This window comes from Siphateles boraxobius, unplaced genomic scaffold (genome assembly GCF_051911475.1).
Source record: "Siphateles boraxobius isolate OS27281-9 unplaced genomic scaffold, OSU_SipBor_1 1, whole genome shotgun sequence".
Classification (NCBI taxonomy): domain Eukaryota; kingdom Metazoa; phylum Chordata; class Actinopteri; order Cypriniformes; family Leuciscidae; genus Siphateles; species Siphateles boraxobius.
The window spans coordinates 23,933,990-23,960,043 of record NW_027508699.1 but is presented as its reverse complement, the minus strand read 5'-3'; the positions used below and the strand labels follow the sequence as shown (position 1 = coordinate 23,960,043).

Here is a 26,054-nt window from a genome sequence, read left to right as displayed (position 1 = left end):
CTTTCAAACTATCAATTCTAGTGGTGTTTCAGGAAAAAAAGAAGAAGAAAAAAAAAGAAAAGCAGCTGAAATTTTGAAATTATGACCACAGCCACTGCCAAGAGAGGAAAGTAAAAAAGAAAAAAAAAACCTTATTGATGGACAGACAAAAAGGGTGCGTTACAGAAGTGCCGCTGTAGGAAAAAGTGAAAGATTCACAGTAGATATGAATGGAGAAAAAAGCAGTGGACAAGAAACAGCATGTGCTGTTCTCGAAAAAGCGAGGGGTGAAGATCCCAGCCTCTGAAAGGGGATGGAGGCTCGCTCACACAGCTGCACATCCGCCTCCTTCATCCATGACATACTCACTTCAGTGGGGGAGATGGTCCCTGTTCCAGGTTCAGCACCTGTACCATGTAGTTTCTAACAAACAAAAAAAAGATAGAAAAAAAAATTCTTTGATTTTGGGTCTCTTGTTGAAGAGCTTGAACTTGAGCGGTTTGCTCGGACAATAATGGCAGGAATATAGATGACTCCTGCGTGAGTGAAAAGGCTTGTTCGTGACAGGCAATCGTCTAAAATTCTGAGGGAAAGCGGCCCTAAATTCATTTCCATCTCAGCAGCAAAATGAAATGCTTAAGCGTGTTACAAGAGCCAAGTCACAACTTGGGTGAAAAGACCTGCAACCGGCGTTTAAAATGAAAATGAAAACCAAGACAAGACATAATTTAACTGGTATATAGAGTATAGTCATTTTTGGCTTAGAATAGTCAACATCCCTGATTCATTGAAAATGTTTATTCACAGCTTTCGCAGCTTAGCTACAATGAACAAAATTCATGGCGTGCACTGTGAATGCTAATAAACATGAACTGCTTTGAGAGGTCTTCTATTTATGGTTTTCCACATTCATTCATTTAGAGGGCCCTCAGGCTGAAATATGAAACCGCATGCAAAACGCGACGTCCTATTACCGTAAGGTGATTTGTAGGGGAACTTAATATGAAAGCTGGACTTCATCACATGATCTAAGTAGACGCATTCAAGTCAACATTCACTATATGAATACAAAACAACTTGTATGAATGATTAACTTTACAACTAATACCTTGAACAAAGTATCTGTAATGCCTTGATTAATAGTTCATTAATTTTAAAAGGCACTTCATTATATCATACTATTCATTCACTATTAATATATTTAAAAAGAACATAAAAAAACAAATTTATACAGATTTTTTCCCCCAAATTCATTCACATCGTAACGGTCATATTTTCATTCACTCTTTTCACTTTGGCATCAAATCAAGCCATCTAATGCAGTAAGTTATGGTAAGGATATACACTCTGTTGAGGTGTTATCACTGTGCCATTCACTTGAGCTCAAAAAATGTATTTCAAAGCCATTTGATTTGTTTTTTCTAATAAAAAGCAATTGGAAAACATATTGAAAGTGCCAGTAGGAAAAAGGATGTACATTGGATGTAGGATGCCAGTAGGATGTTTTCAGTGATTAAACCAAAATCACAGCTTTAATTTCTTTCATTTAAAAAAAAAGAATAATAAAAAAAAAAGATTATACAGACTTCTTTTTATTAAAACAAAAATTACATCTGTACTTTAAAGGGGGTACCCAACCGTTCAAAAGTTTGGGGTCAGTATGTTTGTTTTTTGTTTCTTTTGCAAGAAAAATTTAATAAAAGTGAATAAAAACTTTACATTGTTACAAAAAGGCTCTATTTCAAATAAAATGCAGTTCAGTTGAAATTTCTATTCATCAAAGAATCCTTAAAAAAATGTATCACGGTTTCCACGTAAAAATTAAGCTGCACAACTGTTTTTAACATAATAAGAAATGTTACTTGAGCAGCAAATCAGCATATTAGAATGATTTCTGAAGGATCATGTGACACTGAAGAAATGGTGCTGAAAATTCAGTTTTGCCATCACAGGAATACATTGCATTTTAAAATATACTAAAACAGAAAACAGTTATTTTAAATTGTAACAATATTTCACAAAATTATTGTATTATTTACTGTAGTTTTGATCAAATAAATACAGCCTTGGGGAGCGATATATACTTTCAAATCATTAAAAAAAAAGATTTAGTGCATCAGGCAGTGTGTATCAGTAGTGGGGACACATTTGTTTACATTTTTTTGTGTTTTCACTGGAAAACACAAGCCATTGAAATGAGATCAATTTTAGCTATGATGGTGGAAATAAAATCCGCCATGGCAAGAAGAGGTGGGGACATGTCCCATCCGCCCCCACTGTAAATAATACCTACGAGTGAAAACGAGATTCTGACATGTTAATGCAGACTTCAAATCTTAATGCAATCAAAACACTTGTCCTGTTACTGGTACTGCGTGTGAATGGAGAGTCATCTTAAAACATGTGCATACAAATCACATCTTTCCACTTTAATGTAAATGGATTCCAGTTCAGGCTTGAGAAACAACACAAAAACATGTTTGAAGGTTATCTAAAATAAAATAAGATTAAGAACACACTCAAATCCAAACAACAAACACATACTCTCACTGCTTACTAACTAGGTGGAACATTAAGTTTCCAATAAGAAGCAATGTTTCTGTTCAGACAGAATGCTCTCTAAACACACTAAACTGTTACGTGACAATCACAGCCAATCAGAAGATATTTGATGTTTAATGTACAGTTGTGAGTTGTGACAAAACATCCTGCAAAACTGACCTCCTTTGTAAACCTCCAAATTTTGGTCATCATTTACTCACCCTTATGTTATATAAATAAACATATAAGCGTATCCAGGTTTGAATGCGGTTCTCGTCTAAGAAAACTATCTGTGCACAGGTGGCAAAATCACAAGAAAAGCTTGACGTGTAGTGACAACTAGACATTATTTAAGCATATTGCAACGGATCAAGTAAGTTTCATTCATAATGTTTCTCCTTTAATCCGACATAAAATTTCATACCGGTAGTAACAAGCATATAAGCAAGCTTAATTGGTATATACTAGTTTGTCAAAAACTAGTTTATTTCCTCACCTTGCTCTTCTTCGAGTGGACATTTCTCTGAACCTGCTGCGAGTGCCACAGAGAAAACAAACGCATGCAAAATCTGATGTAAAATGAAAAGATTTTGTTTTCCGCTCCAGATATACACTTTTCTAAATTATACATTCATTTTAAAAAGTAACATTAATATGACAGTAATTTAGCCTAAACATTGCCTTTGTCAAAATACAAAGCAAAACATTAAATGTACTGTACTAAAAAAATTTAAACAACTTGTATTTCCAAGTCAACTAGCATTATTTTATTTCACGATAACGATATGAATCATGATGTAGTTATGTTTGCTTTAAATAAGGTTTTTTATTTCAAAATGTTTGATACCTTTTAAATTGAATAATTCTTGTCAACAATTTTAATTTTAATTTAACGAAAAACTAATACTAGCCTGACATATCTATGAAAAAGTATGAAAAAGAGATAAAGAACTACAATAGAACAAAGACATAAATAAAATGGACCTAACTGAAAAACTTCAAGCATTAGAAATAAGAAATACTAAATAAATTGTATAATCAAATGTATAAAAAACACTATTAATTACATATGCAGTTTACACTGTGTAAGCAAAATATACTGTACATTTATTCTTATTAAAGTTACAAAAGTGATTCAGTTAAGAGCAGAGTGACTTTCTCTGTTTCTTTTATTGTCTGATTAACATTAATGACAGATAGCAGCAGTTATATTAGTCAGCTGTCACTTAAAAGAGCAAATGACAGATCCAATATACTACTGATACACACACGTTTTCTGTCTCAACCATTTACGTTTAATTAAGACATATGACTTTGTTTACGACAGACATTTTGACACATACGTGTGTGCATTTGACCATTCAAGCCCAATTAGGCGGCAAAAAAGAACTCAGTTCAGTACTCGAGCGCTGTATGAGCACTGGGCAGTGGCTTCATGTGCCAGCGTCTCTCAGAAACAGTCTCTCAGACAGCACGCGCATATAGCGAAATTAGTTCTCTTTCCCTGCCATTGCGCTTCAATGGTTTAAAATCACTTGTTTTTAAATTGCAATGCTTACAAAACAAATGCAAATGATAAGCTTTCATGATGGTAACATCACTTGAACGTGACCGCAATAGAGATGATAGTCCAAAATCTACTGGTTGAAAAATTTCTACCGGTTAATTATGTCTACCGGTATACCGCCCAGCCTTACATGGAAAAGAACTTTTATCTCTTGATAATTTATAACATCCATCCTGGTACACTGATAGCCTTGGCTTGACACATATATCAAGCATATGTACACTAAAAAGGTATAGTGAGGCATAGAACAAAAAAAAAGTGTCAGAAACATAATACAAATGTTGTTTCACCAATTCTCTCAAGCAAGTAACACAAATATAACCTCTAGAATACTACACTGAACAGGCACATCAGAGTTGTTGTTTTTTTTAAAGCAAAGAAGTTGGTACCACCACAAGTAAGGTCAACCCCTGTATTTGAGGGTGGTAAATGACTCAAGGTACGGCACTTAGCACCACTACACCTTTGAGTGAATGTCTTAATCTGTATCTGTGGCTGGCCTGCTGCAGCAGAGCTCACAGCTCAACTCATTCTGAGTCAGGAGGATCCAGGTTCAAATCGTGCTCTACGCACTTCTCGGTTCATTCTTCTTGTTGTGCCCTTTATATAAAGCACTGTGCTGCAGTAGTGCCCTGGCACGGCTGTCTCTGCAGATCTCGACCCCCTACTGTGTACATGCAGGATACGAGGAGTGACAGAGTACATACAAATGCGCTCGTTCCTGTGCAAGTGCTGCTTGACAAATGGTTGGGCTCCAAAATTCTGAGATCATTAGTGAAAATGCTTGTATTTTGCAATCAGTTTATTATATTATATACTGTAAATACACAATTATATATTTTTTTAAATATTTTATAATGAAACATTTTCAGAATTTTCTTTAATCAGATTGACTGCCTATTTTCTTTACCAATTCTCCAATGATTTTTCCAGGCATGATGTGACTTCTAGATAAGTATTCTTTATATAATGTAAAAAAAAACAACTATTCGGCAATGAATCAGTCAGACAAATTTGTGAACCAGTTGAAACAATTCAGTGAAAACAAATGACTCAATAAATGCTCAAATGCTCACATATTGGACGTCACTATGGCTCGAAACTGCGTTAAAGTTAATTGCATGCGTTAACGCGTTAATTTTAACAGCCCTAATTATTATTTTAGAATATTAATATCTATAATAATACTAATAATGCAAATATTCATGACTTTATCAGGCCTAGAAAGGACGACTTTAAAAGTCCTTGATATTTCCAGGTTTTACATTCAACCCAGTTTAATAACAAATCTAGATATGGTGCTCAATCCAATATTTCTTAATTTATTTGACGTTTTAGAAGTTTCTCTTTATTTTCAGGTATAAATTAGATTTTAAATCCCAAATTTTATAATGTGATCTCAGACCTTTGGCCTTGATACAACAGAAATACTTAATTTGTAAATGTTACTGATAAAGTTAATAAACTAAACAACTGACACAAACAGCCTTCTTCCATATGAAGGCTTTCTTTTTAAAACCTAACAAAAAACTTAAAAGGAAAACAGCACATGGCCAGTGCTTTGACACATCACAAATTCTTTTATGTCTCTGCTTGCCTTTCACACTCCAGTGAAAGGAAGATGATTGAAAACAAGAAAGCGATGGCATCTTTTGAAGTTTCATTGTATAGGAAAATTTACATCATAAGGCACAGAGGCAACACTGGTAATGCACAAAGATCCAGATACAGTAGGTTATTTTCAGTGACTGACAGTAGAAGCAGATTTTTTAGATAAGGTTAAGATCTTTAAAAAAAATAGAGAGCTGTCTGTGTAGCAAGAGCGTTCTTCATTTGAAAATAAGAACTTTAAAAAGAAACAATGAAATATCTTCAAATGTCATGTAAAAAAAATCTTAAAATGAAAAAATTCTCTTATCATTTCCTCACCCTCATGCCATTCCAATCCTGTATACATTTCGTTCTTCCATCAGACAAAAAAGGAGACATTAAGCAGAATGTCAGCAGCAAACTCCATTCACATTCACTGGATGAAAGTGACTGAGGCTCTCAGTCACTAACATTCTGTATAAAATCTCCTTTTGTGTTCCAATGAAGAAGGAAAGTCATACGGGTCTGGAATGAGATGAGGGTGAGGAAATTATGACATAATTGTAAAACCTTAAATTGGTTGGAGAGAAGGTCTGCTGAATTGAGAATGGAATCTCTTTGTTTTCTACCTGAGAGCTGAGCTGGGTCTTAATCCAATTGAAGTAGTAGTTCAGGTCACTGCCCTCCATCAGGTCACGTCCCCAGGCAGCCAGCTTGGCTATAATCCTCGCAGCCTGGGGGGTGAGAAGAGAAATGTCACATCAGTGCTTGGAAAAATGTATTTCTATTAAACGTGGCTTTCATACAGATGTTTGAACATAAGAATATTAAAAAATGCCTTGTTGGGGCTGTGGACTAGTGGTTAGCACACTTGTTTGGGCACAATGAGCAGTGGTCATGAAAACAAATAGAGTTTGAATAGAGCTTGAACAGAGCTTATAACATTTCCCAATCCTGCTCTCATTCTCTCTCCCCATCATTTACTATCCTCTCTCTGCATTAAGGACAATTAACAGCTCCAATTGTGATAAGTAATGGCGAGTGTTGCTTTGTCTAGATCCATCTGAAACATTCAACCTGAAATGAAACATCCGAAATGAACATTTCAGAATATGCAACTGTTGCAGAATATGCTAAAATGATTGGACAGGTAAGTTGATTCACTGAGGGCTCTTTCGCTCCCTACATCTGTGTGTGCACAATGATAATGAATGCATTCAGAGCCATTCTGATGTTTCCAGAAGACATGACATTTACTCTGCTTGCCATGCAAAAGGGGAACTTCAGAGTATTTCATTAAGAGCTGAGGTGAGGATGGCAAGGGGAATCAATACCATCCTTACGCAGTTCAGCACCCTGCGACCGCCGTCTGGCTGAAGGCTAATTAAACTGTGACGACTTCATGCTGTTCTGTGTGTGAAGTATGTATCCTTAAAATGAGAGTATCTTGGGAAATCATTTTGCTTTTGAGTGAATGTTCAAAACTAAGCATGGAAATCTCTTTGATGAATTATTGATGTACCCATTCTACCTATGGGCTCTCAAACAAAAGGTTTACATGTAATGGCCTGAATGTGCAGTTCTGGATTGATGTACAAGTTGCTTTTAAGAACAAATCACTATGATATTATGTAATACTAAGAATACTGTTTGGCACACCTCAGACAACACCTCAAATTAGTAATAACTGGTGATTCCTCTTTGGTCGATCTGTTTAGTAAGTATAGAGAAAAGGGAAGAAAAGCTAACTTCAGTTCAGTAATTGCTTGGAAACATTTTTTTTCCCAAGGGAAAATGATTGTGTGATATTGGTCCACATTCTACAGTGACTTTGTTATGCAAATCAGGATTTTCCTGGCTCAAAAAGAGACGGAGGTGGTAAAATCCTGATCATGTATTTTAATAATAAGAATTAAATAAGTATTTTTCGTAGACCATCATATAGCCTACTGTGTTTCCCACAGCATTTTTGTGGGTGGAGCTCGGTACCTCTAGAGGGGTGTGGTTTTTTTTTACCTTTATAAAAGGTAATTTTTTCCCTAATTTTATTAAATGTAGGCTATGATCCTAGCCTAGAAATCTAGACGTACCCTAGCGGCAGCAAAAAATATTTTGCAGCAAAGTGTGGTCTAGCAACTCTAGTATTCCAGCTCGTTGGTATTCGAGCTGGAAAAACCAAAATCTGGTCAGGCCAATCACATCGTGTATAGAGTTGGTGGGTGGGCGGGCTTAACATAATGACGACAGAGTTGTGACGGTTCCGCGTGATTTCCATAGGTGATCTGCTACTTGAAAACAAAGAAGATGATGCTGGCGAATAGCGGTCTTTCGAATCGGCTTTGGCCGCGACTCTGGATGACTTGGAGTTAAGAGAACGTCACTTAAGCCATTCTTAAAAAAAGGAAGATGTGTTCGGAGTTTTGACGATTAGATATGGCAAAAGTTTAATATAGGCCTATCAACTAGCTCTGCTGGTGGAAAACGCATGGGACTCACTCAGCCACAGCCGTTCGTTGCTCTGGTTGGTTGTAGCGCTGTCCTATTGCGTGCGGAGGGAATTTGAAAGACAACTATTTATCCCGCCCCTCGGGTTGAGGTATGCCAATTGTGAGTTCCCAGACCTAACATCTTGATAGGTCTTGCTTGCCAGGCTACTATGCTCCATCTTTCATTTCAAATTCTTAAATTTGATCAATACATTCAATTAGAATAATAAGACACTAGACTGTTACCAATCAAATTAAATAATTTACATTGAAAAATTACAACTGTATTAAATGAGACTATGAGATTGTTTTAAATATTTTTATGAACATACAAATAAAGAATGTTGAAAAGAATGATACTTTGAAACTAAACCGCCAGTAGATGGCGGCAGGCAACAATCTTAATGAATGAGTCATTGAGTAATTTATTCAAACGATTTGTTCAAATGGCTGATTTATTCAGAATTAGGCAGTTTATGAATGGGTAATTAAATCTGACTCAACCGATGCGTTCAAAACGCTGAATCATTCAGTAATGAAACATGGCTGAGTGTTCCTGTGAGATGCGCTATTGTTCTGCTGTGATCTTTGTTTGGAACTTTTTTCGCTGCTGAAACAGTCATTGCTTCTAAAATGTAAGTGACTTAATTTTAACTTTGTTTATTGAACTACAATGAAATCAGTCTCTCGGTTTCAATCGTGATGGTATTCAGGAAAACAGCACTCTGGTCGTGTGTTATAAATAACTGAGCGAGCCTCAACAGCGCAACTTTGTTACCGTCAGTAGGCCTACATTAGGTAGGCCTATATTATTATCAACTATCAATCGCCACTTACATTAAATTAAATTAAATCCGATATTATCCATTCAAATAACCTAATTATATTTTATTTTTTTTATACTGAAAATTCTTTTAATCAGGGCATTTGTCCGGTTGGGCAAGTATAAATCTCTTTCACTTGTCCCTTCAAAAAAAACACATGTGGCCCGGTCGAGCCCTGATATGGTTTCCTTGATTGGTTTTCCCTGAAGAGATTTACGTTGTTGAAAACGAAAGTAAAAGAGTGACGCATGTTCATTGCGTTTTACCGTGATGAGAGTTCCGTGTCTTTATTAAACTCAACACATTATAATGATTTATCGGTCATCCACTCTCGATTAATTGGAATGTTATGCTTTTATTACTTGGCCCGCCCGACCCACGGATTATGATTCGCGCAGCACTATCGGCAAACTATACAGTTTGAGAATGGACAGGAATTGGAATTAAGAATTGGAAAGGCCGGGAAACCCGCAACAGAACCGTGTATCTGAGCATGTGACTGTCTGTCCGAGTTTTGTCAAGAACTGAAGTGGCACGAAATTTGACGGAGGCGACCACCTCGTAATTCTCTACGCAGGAAAAACCCTGCAAATGCAGCTGAACCATCAGTAAACACCATCTACACATTCCTGAAATTAATTGTGAAATTTAAGCTCCTGTTGTGCTTGTAGTAGAAATTACTTTTCTTTTACAGAAGAAAATGTGGTCAAAGGAGCTTCTTAAAATACATTAAATTAATTTCACTGGAATGAAAAATTATTTCATTAATATTGCTGCTGTTTTTTTTTTGTTTTTTTTTTTGTAATAAAGCACTTTCTTCAGTAAAAAAGTTGACAATTATTAAATACTCTACCTAGAACAGCTGTTTAAAGTTTGGGGTATGAAAATGTGAAAGATTCTTAAAATTTTAAAATAATTGTTGTTATTTTAATACACACTGCCAGGCCAAAAAAAAATCCTGTTTGGATTTAAATAGGAAAATGCTTAAGAGTCTATGATTGGATAATTATTGAAGTTATTATTATGTTTCTATTTGTTTGGCAACAGTTCTTCTAACCCTAACTGATGGGAGTGTGTAGCTTTTAAATTTCTTAAACAACAATTTAGGAGGACAAATCGTGGCCATATTCCAGGGTGACAATATTAAGATATTTATTGTCTGATAGCAACTTACCATGTGAACAGTAAAGAGGTCTTGACGGTTCAGCATTGGAAGGAAATATGACCAGGCTGTATTCTTAGTCTTCTTGGCATAATCAAAGAAGATATTCACCCTCTGATGATTTTCCTGCATGGTAGAGCAAAAGACCCATTATTGCAACAAATTAAGTAGAAAAGGTGAGTGAGTATAGAAAAATTATCCCAGACACATCTTTTAATATAGAAGTTGCACAAATGGACATTAAAAAAGGTAAGTGATGACACACCAGTGCATTTCATCAGTTGTGCTTTCCTGTATGAGTTTTATTTTTTTATTACTTTTATATAAAAAAATTGATTTAAAAAAAAAACTTGGTCAAATTATTTTAGGTAATCTGAATATTTATTTTCCAAAGTGTACCTCGATTTCACTGGTACTACAGCATGAGCTATGCATGGTAGCAATGTTGTGTCCTTGAAAAATCATGTATAAGATACTTGATAAAACAGCACATGCAGGGTGAGACAGAATGTTCATTCCTTCCATTTCCCCAGACACATTTATAAAATGAATTGATATTTAAAATGGAAAGATTAGCCTGTTTATCATGGTTTTAAAATTATAACCACTTTGCATAAGAATAGAAGATGTCATCATAGAGGCATAGGCGAAATGAGTTGTGAGATGACGAGTCATTGTATGAATACAGAAACTCTCAGTATAGATGCTGCAGTACACAGAACCGCAGGCTCCATATAAGCAACTGAAAGTGGGTTTTATGAAGGCCATCTATCTGCACAAACTTAACAGATAATATTGACAAAATATACAGGGAATAAGCTAAGCTAAAGGAGGATTTACTGCGTGACATTATAATTCAAAATCAGCTTGAGGACTTGACATTTTTGCAAGACCAAGGCTGTGAAGAGACCAAAAGCAAATGTCATAGAAATATTCATGCAACTGTCTGCATTTGTCATTTCAATACACTACACCTTTTAACTGAAATAATACAGGGTCAATTTATGTGTTATAAATTAACACTTAATTTATAAGTGGGGGTTGGGGGGGGGTAGAGCTGCACGTCAGCTAGAATGCGCATTCTGCGTCTGCGTGTAATGCCTAGTTCACACTACATGATTTTAAAACGTCGGGCTGAACTGTGGGGTTCACACTACATGACTTGCTCTCTGTGAAATCAGGAGTGTTCAAGTTGTTGAGCTGTTCAGACCACACGACACAACGTGATTGATCCGCAACAGGAGGTAACGCACTACACGAGTTGACAACAACTCTGTCACCCAACAATTCTATCTTGTCTACAAACCACGTTTTGTCACGAAAAATCATGCGAACCGGACATGAGGCGAAACTGCACGCGCGCCGAAGAAGAACACAAACACGGCCGCGAATATGGACGTCAGACAGAAACTAGTGCTGCAAACTGTTTGCGCGATGATTTGCTCTGAGAAAAAAAACGCAAAAAAGAAAAAATAAGAGAGTATGGGCGAGTGGATCCGCATACGAGAACAGCAGGGATTGTCTGTGCTACAGAGAGAGTTGGAGGTGAGTACAGCATGTTTATATCGGAGATGTAGCTGCATGTTTATGTTTGGCTGACGGCAAAAATCGTGTATTTACCCGCGTATTTACCCGGTGACCTCAACCCATGCCTTGCTCTGATTGGCTGTTGCTCATGACATCAGTGAGGTTGAGTCGTGCGACAGCTCTGGATATCTAGAATGCTAGATATTTTTCTAGGCTCGGCGACGCGTCTGCGAGCGTCTTTGATGCGTTGTTGGCTCTTTCATACTAACAGATTGGCGAGCGTTCATCGCCCGCTAATCCCCCGCGATAACACCCTGACGTGTCGGCGAGCTCAACGATTTGCAAATCGGGCTTAAATCGGGCTTAAAATCATGTAGTGTGAACTAGGCTTCAGTCAGCCGACGCACAAAAAATGCCCGACGGCCGACCGTCGGATTGGTGTGTCCCGGGCTTTAAAGTCCCCCTGTAGTCAATAATTTATCCCTTAAAACTCATCTTTGACGACCAAAATGACATATTTAAAGTTTTTTTTCCTGAGAAAAAAAAAATGTCTTCATGCTTTAAAAAAAGCTTCAATATAACTCTACACCCTTGCTTCATTTAGTATACCGTATCCTATAAATAAGCAAATTAGCCCACCTCCACTCACTCAAACAAGCTCAGAGATCCACCCAGATCGCTAGTTTTAAAGAGAAAATACTCTGGAATAGTGCTGACTTATGAATTTGCACAATGTTTGTCTTAAAGCATATTAAAAACACCACATACATTAAAAACTTGATTTTCACTAGAGATGCACCGATTGATCGGCTGGTGATCGGAATTGGACGATTTTCATGTGATCAGCCATGATCGGCGACCGGCCGGTCAGTCAGACATATTCCGATTTTATGCCGGTCAAACACTCGGGTGGCGCATGATAAACATCGCGCAACAACTTCACACGTGCACACGGAACGTACCTGTAGGAAACCTCGTGAATTATGGCCGTTTCACACCGCAAGCGTGAGCATCGCAGTTTTTTCCCCGGCGTGCATGTTAATCAATGAGTGCATTCACACCGCGAGCAGGAGCAGCGCGTAAGCGTCGAGCAGGAGCGTCGCGTGATGATCAACGTTGAAGCGGGGGTTTCGGTGCGGAGTCTTTTTGCTGCACTGCTTGCGCTCAATTTAAGTGAAAGCACACTTTTGTTGGACAAAATAAATATGATTTCACCCAAAAAGTGCCCAAAATGCACAGAATTTGCATGTCTTGGTGTGTTTTAACAAGAACTGGAGTAGGCTGTGTCAGAAAAGAAAATGAAGACTCAAAAATATTTATAAAAAATGTACCCATTTAAACTTGTTTTTATAATTTCCCAATCGTTTCCCTGCACTTGCTCCACTTGCCAGAGCTTAGCGCTTGTTTAGACTGGCTGGACATGTGGCAGAGAGAGAAGAACTGTTTGCGAAATAAAACTTGCCATTGATGTAGGCTACAACTGACTGCAATAGGCCTGTGTGTGTGTGTGTGTGTGTGTGTGTGTGTGTGTGTGTGTGTGTGTGTGTGTGTGTGTGTGTGTGTGTGTGTGTGTGTGTGTGTGTGTGTGTGTGTGTGTGTGTGTGTGTGTGTGTGTGTTTTAAGAAATATCTTTATACTGCAAGGCTGTATTTATTTTAATTTGCTATTTATATATTATTTTATTGCCATTACCTGTTTTCGTACAGAAGTTTAGTTTCCTAAATAAGTCAAATATATCACTTTTTTTTTTGTTGAATATTGGAAGTGAAAATGGTTCTTCCATACCATAACACTGCACTTAGATATGTGTGAATTTCCCACACCAGGAGTAATAATTTATATAGTTCTATTTTATTTAATTTGTTCAAAAAATGTTCTATGTTCTATGTAAAATGTTCTATTAAAGAAAAGATAGAAAATTAATATTTGTGTTTGCTGTAAAGTGGTTAGAAAAAAATGAAATAGGAATCGGCTAAAATCGGTATCGGCAGGCCAAACTCGTGAAAAATCGGAATCGGCCTGAAAAATTGTAATCGGTGCATGTATAATTTTCACCACAGGGGGACTTTAAGTCTGACGGGCTATGAGAAAACAGACATTAGATTTGAACTTTTTACATCTCTGAAATGGAACATGTTTTTACCTGCAGCGTGTCATCAATCAGGGTCAGGATGTACTGAACTGTTTGCTCCTTAGATATATGAGCCATAAGGTTGAGGAAGGTCTTTGCACACTACAAGAAAATATGTTAGGAGAAAAAGTTAAATCTATAGAATTGCATAGAAATACAACAACATGTGACCCTATGTGAGTCTAGTCATTTTTACAAAACTTTATTTTATTTAAAAGGGTATATAAGGTCTGTGTTCTCAAAACTATCAAAAATAACAATACAAGCAATGATCTAAAGCTCTGTCATTCTGTTACGCAAAATGAATGTGGTACATTGTTCTTTCAAGTTTAAACAGGTGTGATGGGCAAAACAAATCCAAAAATGTGATATGAACCTGATGTCCTTCTTTTGTCAGAATTGCTTGCTTGTCTTCAGACATGGCAACCTCAAACTTCTTGATAAACTCACAGTCCTCGGCTGAGATCATTTGGCCCCTGAAAAGCATGAAACTCACCATTGACTAAAGGGAGGTAAGCTCAACAAAAGGCAATTTAACAAAATGCATCAATTATTCACATTCGTTCAGCATATTCGCTCTCACCTGCTTTTTACATTGTTTTAATCTGTCCAATAGACAATATATTCGTTCTCAAGAGCCCACAAAAGTACACCATGTTTCTTTCATTTGTGGAGAGTTTGCAGGACTCAATAATAAGGGTGGGCTGATGGTTGGTGGTCATTGATAAAACGCCGGTCACTTGTCCTATTGATCACGTACAATTGTCATTGTGAATTAAAAATCTCAGTATAATTTCAGGCTATTACAGATCAAAAATATACTCGTCTAATTATTAGATCCAATATAAGAACTGTAACTGTTTCCTCTATGTTGCTAAAATACATTTTGTTGTGCTCTGCCTTGTTCCTTCAAAAACTACATGAAGCAATAATATAAGAAAACCATGAAACTCTCTGAACTGTAAAAAATTAAAACAACCAAGCATACTCGTGCAATTGCCTTTCTATAGACATATTATCATAATATCATGTTATGTCTGAGTTTGAGTGGACTTGGTAGTTGGTATGGTTTTTCATTGTTAGATTAATTTGATTAACCTATTTCTCATTTTCTCTCTTTGTTAACGTTTGTATATATAGAGCTTGATTTCAGTTATTCCTTTTTTCCGATCTCGTCAATGTTTAGTGGTTGTTCTTTTGATTTGTGTAAATATTCTGAAACTTCTAAGTTTTTGATATTTTGAGTTTGTGTTTAATAAAACAACTGCTGCGATTAGGTCCTTCTATTTTTAGTGACGCAGTTTACCCAAGGCACGTTGCCCAGCACCAAGTCTGTTTCGTCGCCAATGTTCCGACCCAGGCTCCTGGCTACACCCTTGCTCCTCCATCCACCGGTTTCTCGTTTCCTCACATTAACTGAATTTTGAATGTCCTCACATTTCTGTAACTATTTAGTTGCCTGGTTTATAGCAGAATAAAATAACTATAATACAACACAAAAATATAACACTACCATTCAAGTGTTTAGGGTCAGTAAGAGTTTGTTAAAAAAACAATGTTATAGAATGAAGTCTTTTATGCTCAGCAAGGCTGCATTTGTTTGATCAAAAATACAGTAAAACAGTAATATTGTGAAATATTATTACAATTTAAATAGCTGTGACAACCCTATACAATGCGAGTAAATCTCTTGCATATGTGACTAAATTTTCACTACATGTAAATTATATTCTTTGTTGTATTTTCCAGTATTTTGGAATTATTCAGCCTTTAAGAACAAGCAGAATGCCACCGCTGGTTTCTTCGGTAGTGGGCGGAACAAATGTACAAGCGCTCACATATTACGGTCCCTGTTTTGATTTGAGCAAATAAGTTTGAGCGAACGCAGACAACGTGATTTACTTTTATTGACCGAGCTCATCAGAGCTTAGTGTTTTATATGATTGATATCAGTAGTAGAACTAGTAGTGTTATTATCATCAGTATTATTGTAAGTTTTTATTTTTACAGAAACACTGAATGACCAAAGTCTAAAGCACCACCAGCCCCAAGTTCTGTTAAAATGACAAATATGCATTCAGAAATGTGTGTATTGTATTTTATAATGCAGTTCACTCCAGTGTTGGCAAAGATTATATTTTGGCAGCCATTATTTCCGTCTTCAGTGTCACATGCTCCATTTGAAAGCATTCTAATATGCTGATATGGTGCTCAAGAAAGATTTATCATTATCAATGTTGAAAATAGTTTAATTTCACTTATTTTTAAATTAAGCAATAACTGCTTAATTTTGTGGATGAAATTTGTTTAATGAATAAAGTTCAAAATAACATTTGAAATATATAAATATAATTTCTGTAACAATTTAATAGCTTTGTCACTTTTCATCAATTTAATGCATCAGGTGCTGAATAAAAAAATTATAGATTTAAAAAAAACAGAATAAAAAAAAAACTTGAATGGTAGAAGTTACTGTAACACTTTAGTATGGGGAACAAATATTCACTATTAACTACGACTTTTGCCTCAATAAACTCCTAATTTACTGCTTATTAATAGTTAGTAAGGTAGTTTTTGAAGCATTTGGGTCTAGGTATTAGGATTAAAGGTGCTCTAAGCGATGTCACACGTTTTTTAGGCCAAAACATTTTTTGTCACATACAGCAAACATCTCCTCACTATCCACTAGCTCCCTGTCCCCTGAACATTGTAAAAAAACGCGGTCTCTGCAGACACCCCAGGCTCCAGGCAACAAAAACAAACTGGGCTAAACCGCACCACGAAACATAACAAACTGTTCAAGCCAATAACCGACAAGAAGGGTTTGGGGGTGGGGTTTGGGGGATTAGTGCGCGGATGAGGAGGAGGGAGGGTCTAGCTAGCCTTCGTTTTGATTGACAATACTTCGAACGTCAACATGAAGTGACGTCACCCAACATCACTTAGAGCACCTTTAAGGGATGTAGAATAAGGTCATTCAGAATAAGGTATTAATATTTGCTTTATAAGTACATTCAATATCCTACTAATATGCATGCTAAGAAGCAACTAGTTAATAGCGACAACCCTTAAATAAAGTGTTACTAAAGTTACTAAAACAAACATACTCGGTTACTTATGTAACCTCGGTTCCCTAAGAGTAGGGAACGAGTATTGCGTAGCTATACGCAGTGGGAAAACTCCTTTTTTCGAGAATATTGAAGCCATTATTTTAAAACGCAGTACAGCTGCACAGCGAGGACAGAACAGAGCATCTAGCTCGCTCATTGGCTGTGCAGCAGCAACTGCGTGAACTTATGGCGAGGCGGCTGAGACGAGCAAACCAATCGGGTCGCTTCGTGCCCAGGGCGCGTCAGAACCCGCCAGAATGGGCGTGGCTTATGCCTATGTAAGCAGACCATTTCGCCATAGAATCAGGATAAAAATCGACTGAAGCGACAGCACCTGAGCCAAGCATAATAGCATGGCAGGCTACGCAATACTCAAGATTACATCCCTTTCGAGAACGTTCACTTCGTATTACGTAGCTATACGCAGTGGGAACCCATTTTAAAACGCCGTGCTACTAGTTAGCGACTTCGCCCTGAGCCATTACCTGGGGCTAAGTAGCCCGAGGTCAACAGTAAAGTTTGAAAGTCACAATTCCCCCCAGGAACCGGACAAAGATCTGGCCCTTTATTAAGGTATAATGTTTCAGACGCTCTGGGACCTCGGGGCCGAGAACTTAGATAGAAAGTACATGTGCCTAAAGAGCAAGGACCTCTAGGTTATAGACTCTCACAAATGTGGACGTGAGGACCAGCCTGCCGCCGCACAGATGACTTTGTTTGGTATACCACTGGACCAAGCCCATGAGGAGGTCGTTCCTCAAGTGGAATGAGCTCTAACACCTATGGGGCATTGAAAACCCATGGAGATGTAGAATAGAGAGATAGAGAGAGATTTCATAAGGGCCTTGTTCAGGTTTCTGAGATCTAGAATTGGTTTGAGCCCGCTGTCCTTCCTAGGAACGAGGAAGTAGTGACTGTAAAAGCCTGATTCGCTTGATGATGGGGGAACTGTCTTGACAGCTCCTTTTATTAGTAGATTTGACACTTCGGTGCGAAGGACGTGAGCTATGTTGCTTCCCATCGATGTCTCAACTACTGCGTGAAAGCACAGGGGTCTGCGAGCGAACTGGAGCGAACAGTAGCCTCGCTTTATTGTTTTCATTACCCAGTCTGATAACACGGGGATGGCTCCGCTGGCTTGGGATTGAGGGGCGGGGTTAACTGTCGAGCCCGCCCAGTCTTCTCCCTCAGATGCAGCCAGGGACAGGCTGTCATCGACATCTTCCTCAGGTGCGCCAAACAAAACGAGTCCTGCCGCTTGAGAAGAGGGGCATAGATTCGTTTGCGAGAAAAGCACCCGTGAGGGGGTCTCGCGAGGAGAGAGCGAGGCACACGGGGACTGGGCCGCTGTGTGCTCGCTCGGTTTAGGCATCCTTTGGCCTCTTCGCTTCTTCCGTCGTGGCTCGAGGAGGAAAGGAAGCGCAGGAACACGAGGAGCAGGGTCGCCGTCCAAAAGGAGAGCTAGGGGCTCTCGCTGTGCGGGCAGCCGCCATTGTTGAGTGCAGTCTCTGCGTGGGCGAGTCCCAGGCACGGGGCGCACTCGCTGTGTCCATCAGTTTCATGCACAAAGGCTCTACATGAAGTACATCCGGAACGCGGCACTTGCAACAAAGGCGTAAAAATTTACTCTTTTCTTCCAGCTTCTAGAGTTTCGCGATGGCGAACACACAGAAGTAGCAAAAAGGATATAAGGCTTCTATCGCCGGATAGCCGCAGGTTAACGGCGATTCAGGGGAAGGCTTGGAGATCAGCGAAGAAGGTGTTTGCTGAAGGAGATTAAATCTGATTCTATGGCAAAATGGTCTGCTTATACAGGCATAAGGCACGCCTATTCTGGCAGATTCTGACGTGTCCTGGGCGTGAAGCAACCCGATTGGTTTGTGCGTCTCAGTCGCCTCGCCATAGGTTCGTACATTTGCTGCAGCACAGCCAATGAGTGAGCTAGACGCTCTGCTCTGTGCTCGCATTGCAGCTGCACTGCATTTTAAAATAATGGTTTCAATATTCTTGAGAAAAGGAGTTTTCCCACTGCATATGCAATATGAAGTGAACGTTCTCGAAAGGGAACTTAGCAGACAGGGCTTTTGTAATACAAGAAGGAAATGGCAAGCTCTATCTATTTACACTGGACATAGGGCTGGAGAGTATGACAATATATATCATTACCACAGTATAATATCTATCGTTAATCATCCACGTGTCTATCGCGGTATGTAAATATACAGCACTATTGACACTTCAGAGTGATGAAATACATGAATGAGAATATAAAGAGCAGTACGTGCTTGATGTTAAAAAGAGTTTTATTTGCAATGAGCAGTAAAATAGAACTCAATAAAAAAATACTTTGGGCTTAGTTGATGAATAACATTAAGGGAGGACTATGCGAAATTACAAATCTTAAAACATTCAATGTCAGAACTGTCACATGACAATGACACAGTTTCCTTAAAGGATCTAGACCTTGTTCCTGTTTTAGAGAAGTATTACACTAAAGACAATTTTAGCAAACATGCAAAGCCCATTTTATTTGTATTAATGAAACCAAGATGTGATCCAAGTTCTGAAGATACACATATATAAAAACTAGTGAACTACTGAGCATATTAAGTATAATAGGATTCAAAAGTTTAGATTTGTTGAAACAATCATTCATGAATGAAACAAGTCTGTTTTTACTTTATTGGGGACTCCATAAAGAAGGTTTAAAGTCGGCATGAAACAGAAGTTGCAAAAGTCATTTCTTCCCTATTACGACGTATATTCAAGTAAAACGGACTATAGAACAAGAAACAATGTAGGGTGGAAGTTGATTTTGTCCTTCGGGAATTGATTGGATCGTAGTGGTTTGCTATTGCTGTGATCTAATATGAGTGACAGGTTGTCCCGCCCTCGTACCAGTAAACATACCAGAGAAGAGATGTTATTGCAAGTGGGAGGGTGATTAAAGAATGCAAGGGCACATGAATTTTATTAAAAAAAAATAATGATGTGCACGATTTTAATCATTTATAATAAATACTCAAAAAAAACATGAACTGTCAAATTTGGTTTTGTATAATGGTGACTTTAAGCATCATAATACTTTTACAACAGCTCAGTTTCTTGTGACAGTATTCTATGAGGCCAAAAAATCTTTCAGATTAGAATTAATTGTCTAGAACAGAAATATAGAAGCAGAAGTGATGTTCAGATGTACTCACTGGAGGTAGGACTGCCAGTTGACCTTGTTTGCTCGGACCTCTGCGGCCTTGGCTGCAATGATGTTGGTAGGAACGGCAGCATCCACTGCCCCTCGGATATCCATCTTGAGCTCTTAGATATTAGGACCTGACAACTGAAACCATTATCAAATCGTGATGTGCTATCCCTGGAAATGCCAACATGAAAAAAACTGCAGCTGTACTCATTCCAGCTAGCTCCGCTCGAAAATAGGTCAGAAACATAGATAACACGGTAAAAATATGTTGAATAAATATTACATGAGATTACTGCGCAGAAGGTACTATGTGTTGTTCACACACACTATAAAACTGAATTAGCATCGTAGTAGGGGTCGTGTAACAGCTAACGTTAGCTAAGTTGAACGGGTAAAAAGGCGAATTACAACTTTAGTTCATATGTAACGTTAAATGAGATTAACTAAATTTGTAGGAGGTATGGGCACGTCATTTCGTAATAATATGATCATATTTGTTACATGTCGTCTAAACAAGACTAACGTTACTACTGAATGGACTAAGTTAAGCCACTGACAACTGCTAATGAAAAAAAACAGAGGGCTGGAAACCTAGCGCCTTGCGTCAATGTTCAATAAGACGTTGCTACACCGTTATCAAGCAATTCATTGTAGACCCGATAAGCAATATTTCTAGTAGAAATATTAGAAATATATCTGACTTCACGTACCTGCTGCCTTTTGCTGTCAAATTGCTACAAGACGTCACGGGATCTATGTCACGTGATGCTGTCATGTGAGCGGTCCAACGAATTAACCCTTTAAAGAGTAATTTCAGTGGTAAGGATTTTGACTCGCCTCAGTGACTCGAATCATTTGTGTCCAGGGCCGTACGCAGGGTTTTATAAATATATAGCCTAGGTCCCAAAATTGAGTTTGTTAGCAGGGTTCAGGGGCAACCCACTCCCGGAGAAATGTTTTATTTACCTGATCTATTTTAAGACGTTTGAAGGACAAACAAGAATAATAGAGTATAAGTCAATACCTGCTATTCCTCTCTCATCTCCATCACCTTCACTCTTTCTTTTTCTCTCAGTCTCTCCATATATGGCCCTACTCTTCCCTTCCCAAAGCTGAGCTTTGATGAATAGCCGTGTCAGTGAAGAAAGTAAACAGGGTGGACTGATCTGTTTTATGTATCATTTTAGACACGTGAATTTGCTAAAGGCTACCAGGTAACTAAGTTTATTAAATTAATTCACAAATATGTGCCTAGGCCCACCAAATATATATTGTTAATAATATTCTCTAACATTTGAAAATTCCTTAATAATTATTTTAAATGTTATTTATTTGGTCATGAATTAGAACTCTATCCTAATATTAATAAGATATTATATAAGATATTACAGCCTAGGCCTAGGCTAATAATAGGCTTGTTCGACTGCGCAGACCGACCGAGAGACCAGCAGTTGACAAGCAGTGCATGCTGGTTAGAAATTCTGTCCGACTTGAGACAGCTCCGATGCTACATCACTGTGACATATGGCATCAAAGTAGGCTACTGCGACAGCAGACGACTGACTCAGCCATTACAAAAATGTCTATAGCCTACCGTTATCTATGGCGTTAACAAACAAAGATGACAAAGACAAAGATGACAGGATGCCGTAACAACTTGACACTTTTGTCTATTGAAAGAGAACTAACAGATAATTTATTATACCATGTTGCAAATGCCCATTTTTGAGTGGAAGGAAAAACACTGTTTTCTTGCATGTATTTTTAAATGCAAATGAGCTGCTGCTCTCCACCCCACTTTCCAGAAGAGCGCGGAGGCTACACTTGCCTCAGATACTCTGCCAAAAAATAAAAAATCTATTCGGTTTTGATTATCATTAAGGGTGATCCGATTGATCGGTCGCCGATCATAATCGGCCGATAAGTGCTTTGGGATCTGATGCAAAACTCGCGAGACAATTTTTTATGCCCTGGTAAAAATGGCTTCACCGATCTGGCAATTCTACAAGGTGTGTGAAAAGACAATTCATTAGCAAATTAATCAATCTGCAATGTGTGTACCATGCCGCTGCCCGCTTGTCAAACTGTGCAGCCTCTCTGCTCAACCCGTAAATAAATCCATCGATCCGCAAGCTGCGTTTGAGTTCTTAAATCGTCTAGTGGTAGATCTTTTGCAAAGCGTGTCAGAGGTTACGGGTTCTAATCCGCACTCGGATAGTTTTTTTCTCTCGTCATCAAAACTGAATATGTTCATCAGTGGTTACAGTATCAAGCAAGGACACGTTTGTGTGCATTTTATTTTGTGATTTCAACAAATGGCGATAGATTGAAGCGCGCGTCTGAGTGAAGATTGCGCGAGGCCGCGAGCCACAGAGAACAACTGTATCCATGACACTGGTCGCCGCGGCAACGAGCGCTGAGTTAAAAACAACACCACATTTTAGCGCTAGATTTCTTATTTAAATGAATGCTCTGCTAGTTAACTGGATATGTTTTATTTATTTGTATTAGGTACATCCGTGCGTGCCTCAATGTTACAAAAATTGGTGGGGGAATATCGATCGTTAGAAACAGTGGTGGGACACGACTTCACTGGATCTAAACTAATCAATCTAACCATATATGTGACCAGTAGTAGTGGCTTTCTTAATCTGTTTAAAATAATTTTGCAAGGGTTCTTGCAACAACAAAAATTTACCAAAATATTGATGCTTAGGAATTATTTTTATTTGTATTGTTATTTTTTGTCTGTTAAATAAATTATATTGTTATAATTTATCTGTTATTTTGTTGCAGTTTTTATTTTAAAGTAGTCTAAAGCTAAATTTAAAGATGTTCTGTCTTTTATCTTTTTCTATTTTATATTCTACAGGAAAGTTTTATTTGTCAAGCCCTAAGCTGTTCCCAATAACCAGCACAGGGTGCTAAGTTATGCTGGACATGTTGCTTGCAAATAAATACACAGGTGTCAATTCATGATACATTGTCTTCTCTTAATTGTAATACTTAATGCACATTGTTGTTAAATGTAGTTTAATAAATAATGCTACATGATAAATAGAAGGATTCAAATAGACCCTGTAATCGGTGATCGGTATTGGTATCGGGTGATACAGCTTCCAGTAATCGGGGATCAGTGATCGGCCCCAAAAATCCTGATCGGAGCACCCCTAATTATCATCTCTAATGTGTTCACGCTCACGTGACTGCAGTTCTTCATCATGAAAGTTTAATATCATTAAAGTTTATTATCTGCATAAAGTCAAATCAGTCTAAACTTCTGATATATTGTTTTCCTGAGCGCACACATCCAAAGCATTCGCACAGAAAGTTGGATGTCAGACGGCGTGAGTATTACGTTGTTTTTTTTTTCTTATTGCAATGCAAAGTGTCAAATACACACAAGGTTAACACACACATAAAATGATTTGAATTAACCCATACTGCACACATTTTGATGGCACATGATACAATTTATTCTACATTATTTCTTTGCTCATTTGGGAACATTCTATTGATTTATTTATAACTCCCATCCCCCCACCCCAAAATATTTTTCCGTTGCCCTACCAACGGTAGGCTACAGAATCATAGAGAAAATGATCATAATATGATCATAATTGCTCAGAGAGCAATATAAAAATCACAAATCTTTTTCAAAAATGTCAAGAAATCATTAAGTAAAAAGGGAAAAACACTGGAAACACATTGATATATTAGATTTGATGCAGACATAGGTTTGTGTCATGTAGTGTGTCATGTCATCATGTACTTCATGTAATGAGATTTCACTCCGTGTGAAACTCCAAAAAGCAGTTCATCTGTTTAGGTGTAGGCCTACGTTAAATTTTTTGCACATCTCTTTGGGTGTTCATGTGCACCCAGGAACCCTGTATCTTCCCTTCTTGTCGCATTTCATTTGCCAGTGTGAGGTATTGTCCAAGACATCCTTGAAAAGTACCCCTTATCGCACAACGTTGCCCTGAGACAACAAAAAGAAAAACTGAATTTCTGAACATGCTAAATAAAAAAAACTTCATAAAATCTGCCAAAAGGCTTCTCTACACCTTCATACACACACACACACACACACACACATTTTTTTATGAACAGTTCATGTCATTTTAAATAAGATTACTAAAGCAAATAATCTTGCCTTCTTCTTACACCATGTGCTCCTGTGACCATGTGTCAGAAAAGGACGTCCCACCATGGTGCTTGATAGTGACTCCCACAGCTTATTGGACTGTTCTTTGCTACTTTTTTAACCATTCTAATTGGTTACAATCATTTAAAGGTAGGGCTGGGTAAAAAAATATCGATTTCTCGATTTTAATCGATTCTCATTTTCAAGAACCGATATAGATTCTTAAATCCCAAGAGTCGATTAGTCATCCTGTTTCCAGTTGATGAATTAATGGAACATTGTAGCGCGCATCCCATCCATTAAACGTAATACTATTTGTGCTTTATTACTATTGATATGAAACAAAGTCTAAGATTTCAAATTACGTGAATTTTCTTACGAAATTCAAAAACATAACCAAAAACAACCGTTTAGGCGCTGGTGGCGTGAGATCGCTCTGGCGCGCGCAGCTCAGCTCAAGAGAAGCAGCAGCGCGGAGCTGTGCAACACTCTTCTCTTCCGCCTTAATATTACCAGTTACATCGCGAAATAAACATGAATGATCATCTGAAAGTGTGTTAAAAGATAGAGTACAACTTATCGAAATCCTTATTGTCACATGGAATCGCTCTATCAGTGTTTCAACCGTGGAAATACGTCAGTGAAACAGCTTGCAAGCTGTAGCCTACACATGTAGCCTACACAATGTCAAAACGTCACATTTACCTCAGAAAAACAAACCATATCCAGTGACCATCAACTCGTTAATCAGCTAGAAAAATTAACTCTAGAGAGGAGCATTTTGCTAAATATATGCACCATATTACATATTCATTAAATATTTTTTTAAGTTCTTCAATATTTAATGCATGTTTGAATAAATCTGGCAATTTTTATGACAGCCACCATTTAAATGTTTATATTTTATATAACTTTATTATTAGACAGATAAATAAAAGTATAATTTAAGTGTTTGTATACAAATCAGTAAATCTTTACCTTCAATATAAGGCTATAGTAGGCGAATGAAACAATTTTAATGATACAACTCACTCCCATAGTTTACAGCATTGGTTAAGAGATTTGTTTTCCTTGAGAAAATTTGCCATGTATTGTACCTGATATCCAAAATAATCAATATTGAATCAATTCGAATCGAAATCGCATTTAGAAATTTGGGTCAATACCCAGCCCTATTTAAAGAAACTGTCAGGTTATGTGCAGGTAGCTGAAGACGAGGATGCAGGACCTTCAAAGTAGTTGATTTATTTACAAAATTAACTATCGGAACATACAGGAACAAAATAACAAACTCCAGGAATTCAGTAACATTCCATACAAGGACGACGACCAAAAAACACTGAGGGAAAACACAAGGCTTAAAAGAACTGGGACTAATGGGATAATTAACAGAACACAGGTGAAGAAACTGAACACAAACGAGGAGCGGGAAAACTAACAGGACTGAACCAAAATCACAAAGACGGGGGAAACCAAGATCACAAAACAGAACTCAACACATTTCTCAATATCCCTCCTCGTCTCCTCGTTCCTCCGTCCTCCATCCTATGACCCGGAAACCGATCGAGCTCAGCCATCTTGAAGGACATCTCAATTCTCTATGGCTGTGTCCCAATTCGCCTACTTATACTACGACCTAAAAGTATGTACTCTTTTTGTGAAGAAAAAGTACATACTTTTGAGTGTGTAGCAAAAGAGTAGGCAAGCTTTGGGACATACTACTTCGTCATCTTTAACGGACAGCTCTGTCGCGTGCGTCCAGCCACCGTAAACTGCCCTGTCAATCATCTT

At 37.8% G+C, this 26,054-nt stretch overlaps 1 protein-coding gene across 2 annotated transcripts in view; it reads right to left on the bottom strand.

Moving 5' to 3' along the window:
• The window catches only part of atp6v1h (ATPase H+ transporting V1 subunit H), a 53,596-nt gene extending 32,681 nt beyond the window's left edge, over positions 1 to 20,915 (bottom strand). The window contains exons 1-7 of one of the 2 annotated variants that reach the window (XM_077229731.1): positions 20,827 to 20,897; positions 20,121 to 20,254; positions 14,184 to 14,283; positions 13,820 to 13,909; positions 10,162 to 10,275; positions 6,307 to 6,411; positions 349 to 402 (exon numbers count right to left, since the gene is read on the bottom strand). In XM_077229731.1, the coding sequence (XP_077085846.1) occupies positions 349 to 402; positions 6,307 to 6,411; positions 10,162 to 10,275; positions 13,820 to 13,909; positions 14,184 to 14,283; positions 20,121 to 20,224 (567 nt within the window). In that variant the 5' untranslated portion in view covers positions 20,225 to 20,254; positions 20,827 to 20,897. Of the gene's footprint in view, positions 1 to 348; positions 403 to 6,306; positions 6,412 to 10,161; positions 10,276 to 13,819; positions 13,910 to 14,183; positions 14,284 to 20,120; positions 20,255 to 20,826 lie in introns of both variants that reach the window. The other variant, XM_077229732.1, reaches the window with a different exon arrangement.
• Between the last annotated feature and the right edge of the window lie 5,139 nt (positions 20,916 to 26,054).